The 15,735-nt window shown below is 47.4% G+C and overlaps 1 protein-coding gene across 1 annotated transcript in view; it reads right to left on the reverse strand.

Annotated features, from left to right (window-relative positions):
- Positions 1 to 1,878: 1,878 nt before the first annotated feature.
- The window catches only part of LOC147118255 (uncharacterized), a 180,944-nt gene continuing 167,087 nt past the window's right edge, over positions 1,879 to 15,735 (reverse strand). Inside the window, exon 6 of the mRNA XM_085983691.1 lies at positions 1,879 to 2,556. Within this exon, the coding sequence (XP_085839817.1) occupies positions 1,952 to 2,556 (605 nt within the window). The 3' untranslated portion in view covers positions 1,879 to 1,951. The remainder of the gene's footprint in view (positions 2,557 to 15,735) is intronic.

A 15,735-nucleotide genomic window follows, 5' to 3' on the forward strand; every position in this document is an offset into this window, starting at 1 on the left:
GTGGGACTAATTGCATCGCTCTATCAGAGAGCCGGCACCAGCACGATGGGCCGAAAGGCATCCCACTGTGCTCTATGATTCTATAACATCAGCTTCTCTCTGCTCACTAGTACTGAGAGAACAGGGAATAATCTTTAAATCCAGCCCAGTTATTGGGGTTTTAACATTAACAAGCCCCAGTTGCCTGAATTAACATGGTTCAGTCCTGGATGTGATTAAAGGCATCGGAAACAGTGGAATCGACCCACCGCAGTCACACTGTGGACACTCTGGTGTGTCAGCGGGCGGGATACACCAGGGAATCCCTTTCCACACTGAGGTTGACTCCAATGATCGGGAGTCCTAAGGTTTCGGACACCAGATAATCAAGCTCACAAGAACACAAATTGTCTCTCCAGGCTTTATTAAGAGCGCTGCATAACACAGATCGGGTGATAATTCCCTCAGTCTGGAGAATAGAAGTACAGTGGATTCGCACGTGATCTTCTCGAGTCTGTTCCAACTGACAACGGCTTAAGTGGCCTGTTCTTATACACAAGCTTGGGTACCACTCAGGAAATGGGATTGTTTGGACCCGTCTGTTGACCGCCTCCTGAACTCCTGCTAATTCAGGGAATTTAGTCCATCTGTGGCCAGACTATAACCACAAGCCCGTCTGGTTATCACACCTACATGGTCTGTGAGGTTATTATCAGATTCACACCCAGACGTTGTGCCTTTACTTGTCTGGCATTTCATCCCATAACACGGGCACAGGGGCTCAGTAATGTTTCATTCATCAGAACAACAACAACAACTTGTATTTATATTGCGCCTTTAATATAGTAAAACATCCCAAAGCGCTGCACAGGAGTATTTTAAGTCAAAAAACTTGACACCGATCCACATAAGGATAAATTAGGGCAGGTGACCAAAAGCTTGGTCGAAGAGGTAGGTATTAAGGAGCGTCTTAAAGGGGGAAAGTTGAGTCGTTGAGTATATTCAAGGCTGAGATAGATAGATCCTTGGACTCTAGGGGAATCAAGGGATATGGAGATCGGGGGGGAAGGTGGAGTTGAGGTCGATGATCAGCCATGATCTTATTGAATGGCGGAGCAGGCTCGAGGGGCCATATGGCCTACTCCTGCTCTTATTTGTTATGTTCTTATGAAAGAGAGGTAGCGAGGTGGGCAGGTTTGGGCAGGGAATTCCAGAGCTTAGGGCCTAGGCAACAGAAGGCACGGCCACCAGTGGTGGAGCGATTAAAATCAGGGATGCACAAGAGGCCAGAATTGGAAGAGCACAGATATCTCGGGGGGGGGGGGTTGTGGGGCTGGAGGAGATTACAGAGAAAGGGAGGGGCGAAGCCATGGAGGGATTTGAAAACAAGGATGAGAATTTTGAAATCAAGGTGCTGCTTAACAGGGAGTCAATGTAGGTCAGCTAGCACAGGGGTGATGGGTGAACGGGACTTGGTGTGAGTTTGGACATGGGCAGCCAAGTTTTGGATGACCTCAGGTTTACGTAGGGGTCAAAGACAAAGTACAACAACATACAGATCAGCTTAATAGAATCTCATCATATTTATGGGGCCATCAATATAAAATAGTCTCTGATATATTAAGTAGGGAACTCAGGAGAAATGTCTTTACCCAGAGAATGGTGAGAATGGGGAACTCGCTACCACAGGGAGTAGTTGAGGTGAACAGCATAGATGCATTTATGGGGAAGCCACATGAGGGAGAAAGGAATGGGAGGATATGTTGATCGGGTTAATTGAAGTAGGGTGGGTGTGGGGCATAAACACTGGCATGGACCAGTTGGGCCGAATGGCCTGTTTCTGTGCTGTACATTCTATGTAACACCATGAACAGTCAATCGAAGGGAATCATCAGCACAACAGTCTTAAAGATTAAACAGCAGTCCAAGAATTTATAAAACATTCATCCATTCCACGTTCATGTCGCCCCAGCTACAGAACAGTGTGAACTCGCTGGTGTCTCTTCAGGTCCTTCGGCGATTTAAAGCTCTTACCACAGTCAGAACACTTACATGGTTTCTCATCAGTGTGAACTCGCTGGTGTCTCACCAAGTGGGATGACAGAGTGAATCCCTTCCCACACACGGAGCAGATGAACAGCTTCTCCCCAGTGTGAGTACGCTGGTGTGTCGTCAAATTTCCAGAGCTTTTAAACCTCTTCCCACAGTCAGAATATTTAAACAGCCTCTCTCCAGTGTGAACTCGCTGGTGTTCAAGCAGAGTTGAGGACTGAGTGAGTCCCATCCCACACACGGAGCAGGTGAACGGTCTCTCCCCAGTGTGAACTCGCTGGTGTATCTGGAGCTTGGATGACTCTGCAAATCCCTTCCCACACACAGAGCAGGAGAACGGTTTATCCCCAGTGTGAACTCGCTGGTGTCTATGGAGGCTAGATGACTGAGTGAATCCCTTCCCACATTCAATACACGTGAACGGCCTCTCCCCAGTGTGAACTCGCTGGTGTATCTGGAGCTTGGATAACTCTGCGAATCCCTTCTCACACACGGAGCAGGTGAACGGCCTCTCCCCGGTGGGAACTCGCTGGTGTGTCAACAGGTGGGAGGACTGAGTGAATCCCTTCCCACACTCGGAGCAGGTGAACGGCCTCTCCCCGGTGTGACTGCATCGATGAGATTCCAGCTGGGATGGGCAATCGAATCCCTTCCAACAGTCCCCACATTTCCACCGTTTCTCCGTGGTGCGGGTGTCCTTGAGTCTCTCCAGGTTGGACGATCAGTTGAAGCCTCATCCACACACAGAACACGTGTACGGTTTCTCCCCGCTGTGAATGGTACGATGTTTTTTCAGGCTGTGTAACTGGTTAAACCTCTTTCCACAGTCAGTGCACTGGAACACTCTCACTCGGGTGTGTGTTTTCCAGTCACACTGATGTTTGAAATCTATTCCCGCAGACAGAACAGACAAACATTTGTCCTTCCATATTCAAAGGTCAGTGATATTCAGGTCCTGATGAATGGAGTGACTCTGTTAGATCTTGATGTGATGTTTGGTTTGAGTTTCCCGACTGTAAATCCTGCCCTTCTCACACCCTGTAAAAGGAGTTTACAAAAGCCATCACTGTAAATACAGGATAGAAATTCAGAACAAACAATTCTAGTTTCTGTGGAACATTCTCTCCTCTCTCATTCCCCCAAAGCTGTAAATCGCCATCCCACACACTCTCCCTCCTCCCTGTGCTGAAATCCAAACCCATCGCACCATCTCCAACATTTCTTTCCTCCACTCCCAGTTTTCCCCCTCCCTCTACTCTGGTTGGGTTCAGTTCTACGCCCGCTGTGTGCAGAGTGAGAATAAAATCAATGAGTCAATGATTGTCTCACCTGGTCACGGGGACCCCGAAGCCCCACCCACACCCTGTTCCTGTACCAAGATGGCCACGCATGCGCCGTGCTGTAGGTGGAACAGGTCTGCCTTTCCTCCACCAAGATGGCAGCGCGTAACCCGGGCCTGTCACCGAGAAAAAGCCTCACAGCTGCCGGCCGGTGGAACAGAGACCAGGCCGCTGGATCTCATTCGGGCCTGAGACCGTTCTCCAACTTTATAAACCCTGCGGCGCGGCCTACTCGCAGTTTATTAATCTCCCGACCCCGCTCCCGCCGACCAGCAGCTCCGCCTGGCGACCGCGCAGGGCTTTCTTTGTAAAATTGGTGAGGGACACGTGATCCGGGCCCAGGGCCTGATTGACGGGAGCTTCCGACCAATAGGGAGTGAGCGGGGCGGGGCTGGAGGAGCAAGCTGGCTGCGGGTCCTCCAACCAATCAGGGAGCCTGAGGGGCGGGACTTGCACCAGCTGATTGTCTGATCCGCAGGGCAGCGAGTTTCTCCAGTCCCTTGTTCAGGGCCTGGGGCCAGGGGAGGCTGTGGGCCTTTATTCCCCTCAGTGGACACAAGGCTCTTTGACTCACAACACACGGGCTCAGATTGCAATTCAGACTTTTTAAATTCAGGAATAAAAGCAGATAAACCTCGTGCTTCTGTGGCACAAACTTATTAATATCTGGGAGTAAAAGTACAATTTTTTTCCCTCTGGGGAATTAGTTATTAGTTTCAGGAAACAACAACCACTTGTATTTATAAAGCGCCTTTAATGTAGTGAAACATCCCAAGGCTCTTCACAGGAGCGTTAGAAAACAACATTTGACACCGAGCCACATAAAGCGATATTTGGGCAGATGACCAAAAGCTTGGTCAAAGAAGTAGGTTTTAAGGAGCATCTTAAAGGAGAGAGAGGTAGAGAGATGGAGAGGTTTAGGGAAGGAATTCCAGAGCTTAGGGCCCAGGCAGCTGAAGGCACGGCCACCAATGGTGGAGCGATTAAAATCGGGGAGGCTCAAGAGGCCGGAATTAGAGGAGCACAAATATCTCGGAAGGTTGTCGGGGCTGGAAGAGATTCCAGAGATAGGGAGGGGTGAGGCCACGGAGGGATTTGAAAACAAGGATGAGAATTTTAAGGATGAGGCACTTGAGGAAAAGCAGGGAGTGGGGGAGGGTCAAGCCCTTATGGGACAGGGTCGCTTATTCTGTTCTGCGACAGTTACTGGGACAGACTGTCTCCCCTCTCCTCCACACAGGGATTTGTGGTAGTTAAAGGGACAGTAATTCTCCTTGTTTTGTGAGATTGTAATTAAAGGGACACTACTCTGAGATGGCTGCGAACTTTTAGTGCCGCCAGCCTTTCTAAAACTTCTTCCTTTTTTGAGGATCTGTGTGAACAGGCTGGTGACTCAGCAGGTGGGATGAGCTCTGAAACCTCTTTGCACAGTCAGATCATTTAAAGGGTCTCTCATCGGTTCTGGGGCAGGAGGGATCTGGTTAACAGTGATCACAATATCATTAGGTTTAAAGTAGTTATGGAAAGGGACAAAATAAAATCAACGGTGAAAATACCCAGCTGGAAGAGAGCCAGTTTCAGTGATTTGAGAAGGGATCGAGCACAGGTGGACTGGAAACAAAGATTGTCCAGGAAAACAGTGAAAGACCAATGGCAGGCCTTCAAGGCTGAGATAGTTCGGGTACAAACCAAGCATATTCCCATAAGGAGGAAAGATGGGCCATCCAAAGCTAGAGCTCCCAATGACAAAGGATATAGAGGTTAGAATAAAACAGAAAAAGGAGGTTTACGACAAGTGTCAGGTACAGAATAGAGTCAAAAACCAGGTAGAATACAGAGTGCGGGGGGAAATTGAAACAGGATATAAGAAGGGCAAAGAGAGAATATGAGAAAAGATTAGCAGGTAACATAAAAGGGAAAAAATCTTCTATAAACATATGAAAAGTAAAAGGATAGTTAAAGGAATGGTGGGGCCGATTAGTGACCAAATAGGATCTCATCATAAGAACATAAGAAATAGGAGCAGGAGTCGGCCATTTGGCCCCTCGAGCCTGCTCCGCCATTTAATGAGATCATGGCTGATCTGATCTTGGGCTCAGCTCCATTTCCCTGCCCGCTCCCCATAACCCATCACTCCCTTATCGTTCAAAAACCTGTCTATCTCCACCTTAAATGTATTTAATGACCCAGCCCCCACAGCTCTCTGGGGCAGAGAATCCCACAGATTTACGACCCTCGGAGAGAAGAAATTCCTCCTCATTTCAGTTCTAAAAGGGCGACCCTTTATTCTGAAACTGTGCCCCGAGTTCTAGATTTCCCCACGAGGGGAAACATCCTCTCTGCATCTACCCTGTCGAGCCCCCTCAGTATCTTATATGTTTCAATAAGATCCCCTCTCATTCTTCTAAACTCCAATGAGTATAGGCCCAACCTGCTCAACCTTTCTTCATAAGACAACCCCTTCACCCCAGGAATCAATCTCATGAACCTTCTCTGAACTGCCTCCAATGCAAGTATATCCCTCCTTAAATACGGAGACCACAACTGTACGCAGTACTCCAGGTCTGGTCTCACCAATACCCTGTACAGTTGTAGCCGGACTGCCCTGCTTTTATACTCCAGCCCCCTTGCAATAAAGGCCAACATTCCATTTGCCTTCCTGATTACTTGCTGTACCTGCATGCTAACTTTTTGTGTTTCATGAACAAGGACCCCCAGGTCACTCTGTACTGCAGCATTTTGTAATCTCTCTCCATTTAAATAATAATTTGCTTTTTTATTTTTCTTACAGTTTGCCAACCAGAAAATACATAGAAACATGGAAGATAGGAGCAGGAGTAGGCCATTCGGCCCCTCGAGCCTGCTCCGCCATTCAATGAGATCATGGCTGATCATCCAAACTGTCCCTGCCTTCTCCCCATATCCCTTGACCCCTTTAGCCTTAAGAAATATATCCAACTCCTTCTTGAATATATTTAGTGAATTGGCCTCCACTGCCCTGTGTGGTAGAGAATTCCACAGGTTCACCACTCTCTGGGTGAAGAAATTCCTCCTCATCTCTGTCCTAAATGGCTTACCCCTTATCTTTAGGCTGTGACCCCTGGTTCTGGACTCCCCCGCCATCGGGAACATCCTTCCTGCATTTGACCCATTTATCCCGACTCTCTGTTTTCTGTTAGTTAGCCAATCCTCTATCCATGCTAATATATTACCCCCAACCCCGTGAGCTCTTATCGTGTGCAGTCACCTTTTATGTGGCACCTTATCGAATGCCCTCTGGCAATCCAAATACACCACATCCGCTGGTTCCCCTTTATCCACCCTGCTCATTACAACCTCAAAGAACTCCAGCAAATTTGTCAACATGATTTCCCTTTCATAAAACCATGCTGACTCTGCTTGACTGTATTATGATCATACGGAGGCAGAGGGTGTGGCTGAGGTGCTGAATGAGTACTTTGCATCTGTCTCCACAAAAGAAGAGGATGAAGTTAATGTCGCAGTAGAGGAGGGGGGAGTAGAGAAATTGGATAAAAATGGATAGAAAGGAGGTGCTAAATAGGTTGTCATCACTCAAAGTTAACAAGTCACCCGGTCCAGATAGGCTGCATCCTAGATTGCCGAGGGAAGCTAGGGTGGAAATAGCAGAAGCTCCGACCACAATCTTTCAATCTCCCTCAGATATATGGGAGTGGTGCCAGAAGACTGGAGGATTGCAAATGTTACACCCCTGTTTAAAAAAGGGGAGAGGGATAAACCTGGTAACTACAGGCCAATCAGTCTAATGTCAGTGGTGGGTGAACGACTAGAGACCATTGTCAAGGACAAAATTAATTCTCACTTGGAGAAGCATGGGTTAATAAGGGGCAGCCAGTATGGATTTGTTAAAGGTAAATCATGTCTGACTAACCTGACTGAGTTCTTTGATGAAGTAACTGGTAAAATAGATAAGGGAGAACCAGTGGATGTGGTGTATTTGGACTTTCAGAAGGCTTTCGATAAGGTCCCACATAAGAGATTAGCGTGCAAAATTAAGGCACATGGGATTGGGGCAAGGTATTGACTTGGATAGAGAACTGGTTGGCGGACAGAAAGCAAAGAGTTGGAATAAACGGGTCATTTTCCGAGTGGCAGGCAGTGACTAGTGGGGTACCGCAAGGATCGGTCCTAGGACCCCAGCTGTTCAAAATATATATTAATGATCTGGACGAGGGAATTGGATGTAATATGTCCAAATTTGCAGATGACACAAAGCTGGGTGGGAGGGTAAGCTGTGAGGAGGATGTCGTGAAACTTCAGTACCATTTGGACAGGTTGGGTGATTGGGCAGAAACATGGCAAATGCACTATAATGTGGATAAATGTGAGGTTATCCACTTTGGTGGCAAAAATAGGAAGGCAGATTATTATTTGAGTGGCAATAGATTGAGAGAAGGGGAAGTGCAAAGAGACCTGGGTGTTATTGTGCACCAGTCGCTGAAGGTAAGCATGCAGGTGCAGCAGGCGGTTAAGAAGGCAAATGGTATGTTGGCCTTCGTAGCAAGAGGGTTCGAGTACAGGAACAAGGATGTCTTGCTACAGTTGTACAGGGCCTTGGTGAGACCGCACCTTGAGTATTGTGTGCAGTTTTGGTCACCTTACCTGAGGAAGGACGTTCTTGCCATGGAGGGAGTGCAGTGAAGATTCACCAGGCTGATACCTGGGATGGCAGGAATGACGTATGAGGAGAGATTGTGTCGATTGGGCTTATACTCACTGTAGTTTAGAAGATTGAGAGGGGATCTCATCGAAACCTATAAAATTCTGTCAGGTCTGGACAGACTAGATGCAGGAAGGGTGTTTCTGATGGCCGGGGAGTCCAGAACCAGGGGTCATAGTCTAAGGATAAGGGGTAAGCCATTTAGGACTAAAATGAGGAGGAATTTCTTCACCCAGTGAGTGGTGAACCTGTGGAATTCTCTGGCGGTGGAGGCCAGTTCATTAAATATATTCAAGAAAGAGTTGGATATATTTCTTGAGGCTAAAGGGATCAAGGGATATGGGGAGAAGGCAGGAACAGGGTACTGAAATTGGATGATCAGCCATGATCTCATTGAATGGTGGAGCAGGCTCGAAGGGCCGAATGGCCTACTCCTGCTCCTATCTTCTATGTTTCTACGTAACAGAGGGTTGATGAAGGTATTGCAGTAGATGTTATATATATGGACTTTTAAAAGGCGTTTGATAAAGTACCACATAAAAGACTCATTCGGAGAATAGAAGCACATGGTATTAAAGGGCTGATGGTAATTTGGGTATATAATTGGCTGAGGGATAGGAGACAGTGAGCAGTACTGAGGGATGTTTTTCTGACTGGAGGGAAGTATGCAGTGGGTTCCCCAGGGGTCAGGATTGGGACCATTGCTTTTCTTGTTATATATAACTGACCTGGACTTTGGTATAGGTGTACAATTTCAAAGTTTATGGACGATACAAAACTTGGCAACTTGTAAATAGTGAGCATAGTAGTAGCAGACTTCAGAAGGACAGAGACAGACTGTGAAATGAGCAGACACAAGGCAGATGAAATTAAATGAGGATAAGTGTGAAGTGATGCACTTTGGGAGAAACAACAGGGAGAGGCCGTATAATCTAAATGGGACTATTTTGAGGGGGTGCAAGAGCAGAGGGACCTGGGGGTCCATATTCACAAATCTTAGAAAGTGCCACGGCAAGTTGGTGAGGTGGTTCAGAAAGTGTGTGGGATACTTGGCTTTGCAAATAGGGCCATTGAATACAAAAACAAGGAAGTTACACTAAACCTTTACAAATCACTAGTGAGGAACATAGGACAGGAGGAGGCCATTCAGCCCCTCGAGCCTGTTCCACCATTCAATGAGATCATGGCTGATCTGTGATCTAACTCCATACACCCGCCTTTGGCCCATATCCCTTAATACCTTTGGGTAACAAAAACCTATCAATCTCAGATTTAAAATTAACAATTGATCTCGCATCAATTGCCGTTTGTGGAAGGAAGTTCCAAACTTCTACCACCGTTTGTGTGTAGAAGTGTTTCCTAATTTCACTCCTGAAAGGTCTGGCTCTATTTTTAGACTATGCCTTCAGTCCTAGAATCCCCAACCAGCAGAAATAGTTTCTCTCTATCTACCCTATCTGTTCCCCTCAATATCCTGAAAACTTCGATCAGATCACAACTTAACCTTTTAAATTCTAGGGACTACAACTCTAATTTGTGTAATCTCTCCTCGTAACTTAACCCTTGGAGTCCGGGTATCATTCTGGTAAACCTACGCTGCACTCCCTCCAAGGCCAATATATCCTTCCTAAGCTGTGATGCCCAGAACTGCTCACAGTGCTCCAGGTGTGGCCAAAACAAGGTATTCAGGAAAGATAGAGAACAAAAAAGAGAAGGGGTGGCCGTATTGATCAACTAAACTATTACAGCGCTGGAGAGGGTGATGTAGTCGAGGGAGCAAAGGCAGGTTTGAATTCAGGAACAATCGAGGAGCGATTACACTGCTGGGTGTTTACTACAGGCCACCAAATAGTGGGGAGGAGATAGAGGAGCGATTACACTGCTGGGTGTTTACTACAGGTCACCAAATAGTGGGGAGGAGATAGAGGAGCTATTACACTGCTGAGTGTTTACTACAGGCCACCAAATAGTGGGGAGGAGATAGAGGAGCGATTACACTGCTGAGTGTTTACTACAGGCCACCAAATAGTGGGGAGGAGATAGAGGAGCGATTACACTGCTGGGTGTTTACTACAGGTCACCAAATAGTGGGGAGGAGACAGAGGAGCTATTACACTGCTGGGTGTTTACTACAGGTCACCAAATAGTGGGGAGGAGATAGAGGAGCGATTACACTGCTGGGTGTTTACTACAGGCCACCAAGTAGTGGGGAGGAGATAGAGGAGCGATTACACTGCTGGGTGTTTACTTCAGGCCACCAAATAGTGGGGAGGAGATAGGGGAGCGATTACACTGCTGGGTGTTTACTACAGGCCACCAAATAGTGGGGAGGAGACAGAGGAGCGATTACACTGCTGGGTGTTTACTACAGGCCACCAAATATTGGGGAGTAGATAGAGGAGCTATTACACTGCTGGGTGTTTACTACAGGCCACCAAGTAGTGGGGAGGAGACAGAGGAGCTATTACACTGCTGGGTGTTTACTACAGGCCACCAAATAGTGGGGAGGAGACAGAGGAACAGATTTGCAGGCAAATTACAGAAAGATGCAAGAACTACAGAGTAGTGATAATGGGGGACTTCAATTATCCGAATATAGACTGAGATAATAACAGTGTAAAGGGCAAATTGGGGAGGAATCCCTGAAATGTGTACAAGAGAACTTTCTGGATCAGTGTGTTTCCAGCCCAATGAGGAAGGAAGCAGAGCTGGATCTAGTTCTGGAGAATGAAGTGGGGCGCGTGGAGCGTGTGTCAGTGGGGTGTATTTAGGGGATCAGTGATCATAATATCATCAGGTTTAGAATAGTTATAGAAAAGGACAAAGAACAATCAAGCGTAAAAAATAACTGCAGTGAGAGGAAAAGGGATCTGGCCCAGGTGGATTGGAGTCAAAAATTGGGAGGCAAAACAGAAAATGACCAATGGGAGGCCTTCAAAGAGGAGCTGGTTTGGGTACAGAGCAGACACATTCCTATGAGCGGGAAAGGAAGGGCATCCAAAGCTAGAGCTCCCTGGATGACTAAAGATAGAGGTTAAAGTGAGACAGAAAGAGGAGGTTTATGACAAATGTAAGGTTGATAATACAGTGGGGAATCATGCTGAATATAGAAAGTACAGAGGAGATCTAAACAATGGAATAAGAGGGGCAAAGGGAGAGTATGAGAACAGATTAGCAGCTAACATAAAAGGGAACCCAAAAGTCTTTTATAAACACTTAACTAGTAAAAGGGCAGTCAAAGGAAGGGAGGGACTGATTGGGGACCTAAAGGGAGATTGTCTTGTGGAGGCAGAGGGCTGGGCTGAGGGACTAAATGAGAACTTTGCATCTGTCTTCACTGGAGAAGAGGATGCTGCCAATGTAGCAGTAAAGGAGGAGGCCGGAGCGATACTGGACAGGATACAAATAGATAAAGAGGAGGGACTTCAAAGGTTGGCAGTCCTCAAAGTAGAAAAGTCGCCCGGTCCGGATGGGATTTGTCCTCGGTTACTGAGGGAAGTAGGGGTGAAAATTGCGGAGGCTCCGGCCACAATCTTCCAATCCTCCTTGGACATGGGGGTGGTGCCAGAGGACTGGAGGATTGCAAATGTTACAGCCCTGTTTAAAATAGGGGAGAGGGATAAACCCGGCAACTACAGGCCAGTCAGCCTAACGTCGGTGGTGGGGAAACTTTTAGAGACAATAATCCGGGACAAAATTCATTGGCCCTTAGAAAACTACCATGGGATTGAAGGGATCAAGGGATATGGGGAGAGTTGGAATAAACAGATCTTTTTCCGAGTGGCAGGCAGTGACTAGTGGGGTACCGCAGGGATCGGTGCTCAGACCCCAGCTATTCACAATATATATTAATGATCTAGACGAGGGAACTAAATGTAATATCTCCAAGTTTGCAGACAACACAAAGCTGGGTGGGCGTGTGCGCTGTGAGGAGGATGCTGAGAAACTCCAGCATGTTTTGGACAGGTTGGGTGATTGGGCAGATGCATGGCAGATGCAGTATAATGTGGATAAATGCGAGGTTATCCACTTTGGTGGCAAGAACAGGAAGGCAGATTATTATCTGAATGGCAATAGATTGGGAGACGGGGAAGTGCAACAAGACCTGGGCGTCCTTGTGCACCAGTCGCTGAAAGTAAGCATGCAGGTGCAGCAGGCGATTAAGAAGGCAAATGGTATTTTGGCCTTCGTAGCGAGAGGGTTCGAGTACAGGAACAAGGATGTCTTGCTGCAGTTGTACAGGGCCTTGGTGAGACCACACCTTGAGTATTGTGTGCAGTTTTGGTCACCTTATCTGAGGAAGGATGTTCTTGCCATGGAGAGAGTGCAGCGAAGATTCACCAGACTGATACCTGACATGGCAGGAATGACGTATGGGGAGAGATTGGGTCGATTGAACTTGTACTCGCTGGAGTTTAGAAGAATGAGAGGGGATCTCATTGAAACGTATAAAATTCTAACAGGACTAGACAGACTAGATGCAGGAAGGATGTTCCCGATGGCCGGGGAGACCAGAACCAGGGGTCACAGTCTAAGGATTAGGGGTATGCCATTTCAGACGGAGATGAGGAGGAATTTCTTCACCCAGAGAGTGGTGAACCTATGGAATTCTCTACTACAGAAGGCAGTGGAGGCCAATTCATTAAATATATTCAAGAAGGAGTTAGATATATTTCTTAAGGCTAAAGTGATCAAGGGATATGGGGAGAAGGCAGGGACGGGGTACTGAATTTGGATGATCAGCCATGATCTCATTAAATGTCAGAGCAGGCTCGAGGGGCCGAATGACCTACTTCTGCTCCTATCTTCTATGTTTCTATATTTCTATTACTCTCACTATTACCTCAATGCTAATGAATCAGGGGGAACCTCTCCACTGGCTGGAGTCAGACCGAGCATAAAGGAAGATGATCTTGGTGGTTGGAGGTCAATTATCACAGCCCCAGGACATCGCTGCAGGAGTTCCTCAGGGCAATGTCCTCGGCCCAACCATCTTCAACTGCTTCATCAATGACCTTCCCTCCAACATAAGGTCAGAAGTAGGAATGTTCGCTGATGACTGCACAGTATTCAGTTCCATTTGCAACTCCTCAGATAATGAAACCGTCCATGCCCGCATGCAACAAGACCTGGACAACATTCAGGCTTGGGCTGATAAGTGGCAGGTAACATTCACACCACACACAAGTGCCAGGCAATGACTATCTCCGACAAGCGAGCATCTAATCACCGCCCCTTGACATTCAACGGCATTCCCATCACTGAATCCCCCACCATCAACATCCTGGGGGTCACCATTGACCAGAAACTTAACTGGACCAGCCACATAAATACTGTGGTTACAAGAGCAGGCCACAGGCTAGGTATTCTGCAGTGAGTGTCTCACCTCCTGACTCCCCAAAGCCTTTCCACCATCTACAAGGCACAAGTCAGGAGTGTGATGGAATACTCTCCACTTGCCTGGATGAGTGCAGCTCCAACAACACTCAAGAAGCTCGACACCACCCAAGACAAAGCAGCCCGCTTGATTGGCATCCCATCCACCACCTTAAACATTCACTCCCTCCACCACTGGCGTACCGTGGCTGCAGTGTGTACCATCTACAAGATGTACAGCAGCAACTCGCCAAGGCTGCTTCGGCAGCACCTCCCAAACCGACAACCTCTTCTACCTGGAAGGACAAGGACAGCAGGCGCATGGGAACACCTGATAGAATACATATATCCCTGAAGGCAGCAGGACAGGCAGAAAAGGTGGTTAAAAAGGCTTATGGGATACTTGCCTTCATTAGCCGAGGCATAGAATATAAGAGCAGGGAGGTGATGATGGAGCTGTACAAAACGCTAGTTAGGCCACAGCTGGAATACTGTGCAGTTCTGCTCGCCACACTATAGGAAGGATGTGATTGCATTGGAGAGGGTGGAGAGGAGATTCACCAGGATGTTACCTGGGCTGGAGCGCTTCAGCTATGAAGAGAGACTGGACAGGCTGGGGTTGTTTTCCTTAGAGCAGAGAAGGCTGAGGGGGGACCTGATTGAGGTGTACAAAATTATGAGGGGCAGAGATAGGGTAGATAGAAAGGAACTTTCCCCTTAGTAGAGGGGTCAATAACCATTAGTTTCAAGGTAAGGGGCAGGAGGTTTAGAGGGGATTTGAGGAAAAACTTTTTTCCCCAGAGGGTGGTTGGAATCTGGAACTCACTGCCTGAAAGGGTGGTAGAGGCAGGAGCCCTCACAACATTCAAGAAGCATTTAGATGAGCACTTGAACCGCCATAGCATACAAGGCTACAGACAAAGTGCTGGAAAATGGGATTAGAATAGACAGGGCTTGATGGCCGGTGTAGACACGATGGGCCGAAGGGCCTCTTCCTGCGCTGTATAACGCTATGACTCTATGACCACCAACTCCAAGTCAAACACCATTCTAACTTGGAAGTATATTGCCATTCCTTCATCGGCGCTGGGTCAAAGTCCTGGAACTCCCTCCCTGACAGCACTGTGAGAGTACCTTCACCACACAGACAGCAGCGGTTCAAGAAGGTGGCTCACCACCACCTTCTCAAGGGCAATTAGGCATGGGCAATAAATGCTGGCCTTGCCAGCGACGCCCACATCCCATGAACAAATTTAAAAAAAACTTCATCCCATAACACACGTACAAGGGCTCAGTAATGTTTAATTCATCAGAAAAAGACAAAGTACAACAACATACTGGTCAGCTTAACAGAGTCTCATCATATTTATGAGGCCACAAACTTAAAATAGTCACTAATAAATCCAGTAATGAATTCAGGAGAAGTGTCTTTACCCAGAGAATGGTGAGAATGGGGAACTCGCTACCACAGGGAGTAGTTGAGGTGAACAGCACAGATGGATTTATGGGGAAGCCACACAAGGGAGAAAGGAATGGGAGGAGATGTTGATCGGGTTAATTGAAGTAGAGTGGGTGTGGGGCATAAACACCGGCATGGACCAGTTGGGCCGAATGGCCTGTTTCTGTGCTGTACATTCTATGTAACACCATCAACATTCAATCGAAGGGAATCATCAGCACAACAGATTGAAAGATTAAACAGCAGTCCAAGAATTTATAAAACATTCATCCATTCCATGTTCATGTCACCCCAGCTGTCTTCAGGGCCCTGTGCTACAGAACAGTGTGAACTCGCTGGCGTCTCTTCAGCTCCCTGGAGCTTTTAAAGCTCTTAGCACAGTCAGGGCATTTAAATGGTCTCTCATCAGTGTGAACAAGCTGGTGTGTCAGCAGGTGGGATGAGTGAGTGAATCCCTTCCCACACACGGAGCAGGTGAACGGCCACTCCCCAGTGTGGACCAACTGGTGTACCTTCAGATTCCCAGAGGTTTTAAAGCTCTTCCCACAGTCAGAACATTTAAATGGTCTCTGATCAGCGTGAACTTGCTGGTGTTTCAACAGGTTGGATGACTGAGTGAATCCCTTCCCACACATGGAGCAGGTGAATGGCCTCTTCCCAGTGTGAACTGGCTGGTGTCTGTTCAGATTCCCGGAGCTTTTAAAGCGCTTCCCACAGTCAGAACATTTAAATGGTCTCTGATCAGTGTGAACAAGCTGGTGTGTCAGCAGGTTGGATGAGTGAGTGAATCCCTTCCCACACACGGAGCAGGTGAACGGCCACTCCCCAGT

The sequence above is a fragment of the Somniosus microcephalus genome, chromosome 4 (assembly GCF_052327205.1).
Source record: "Somniosus microcephalus isolate GS21.2 chromosome 4, FLI_Smic_1.0, whole genome shotgun sequence".
NCBI lineage: Eukaryota > Metazoa > Chordata > Chondrichthyes > Squaliformes > Somniosidae > Somniosus > Somniosus microcephalus.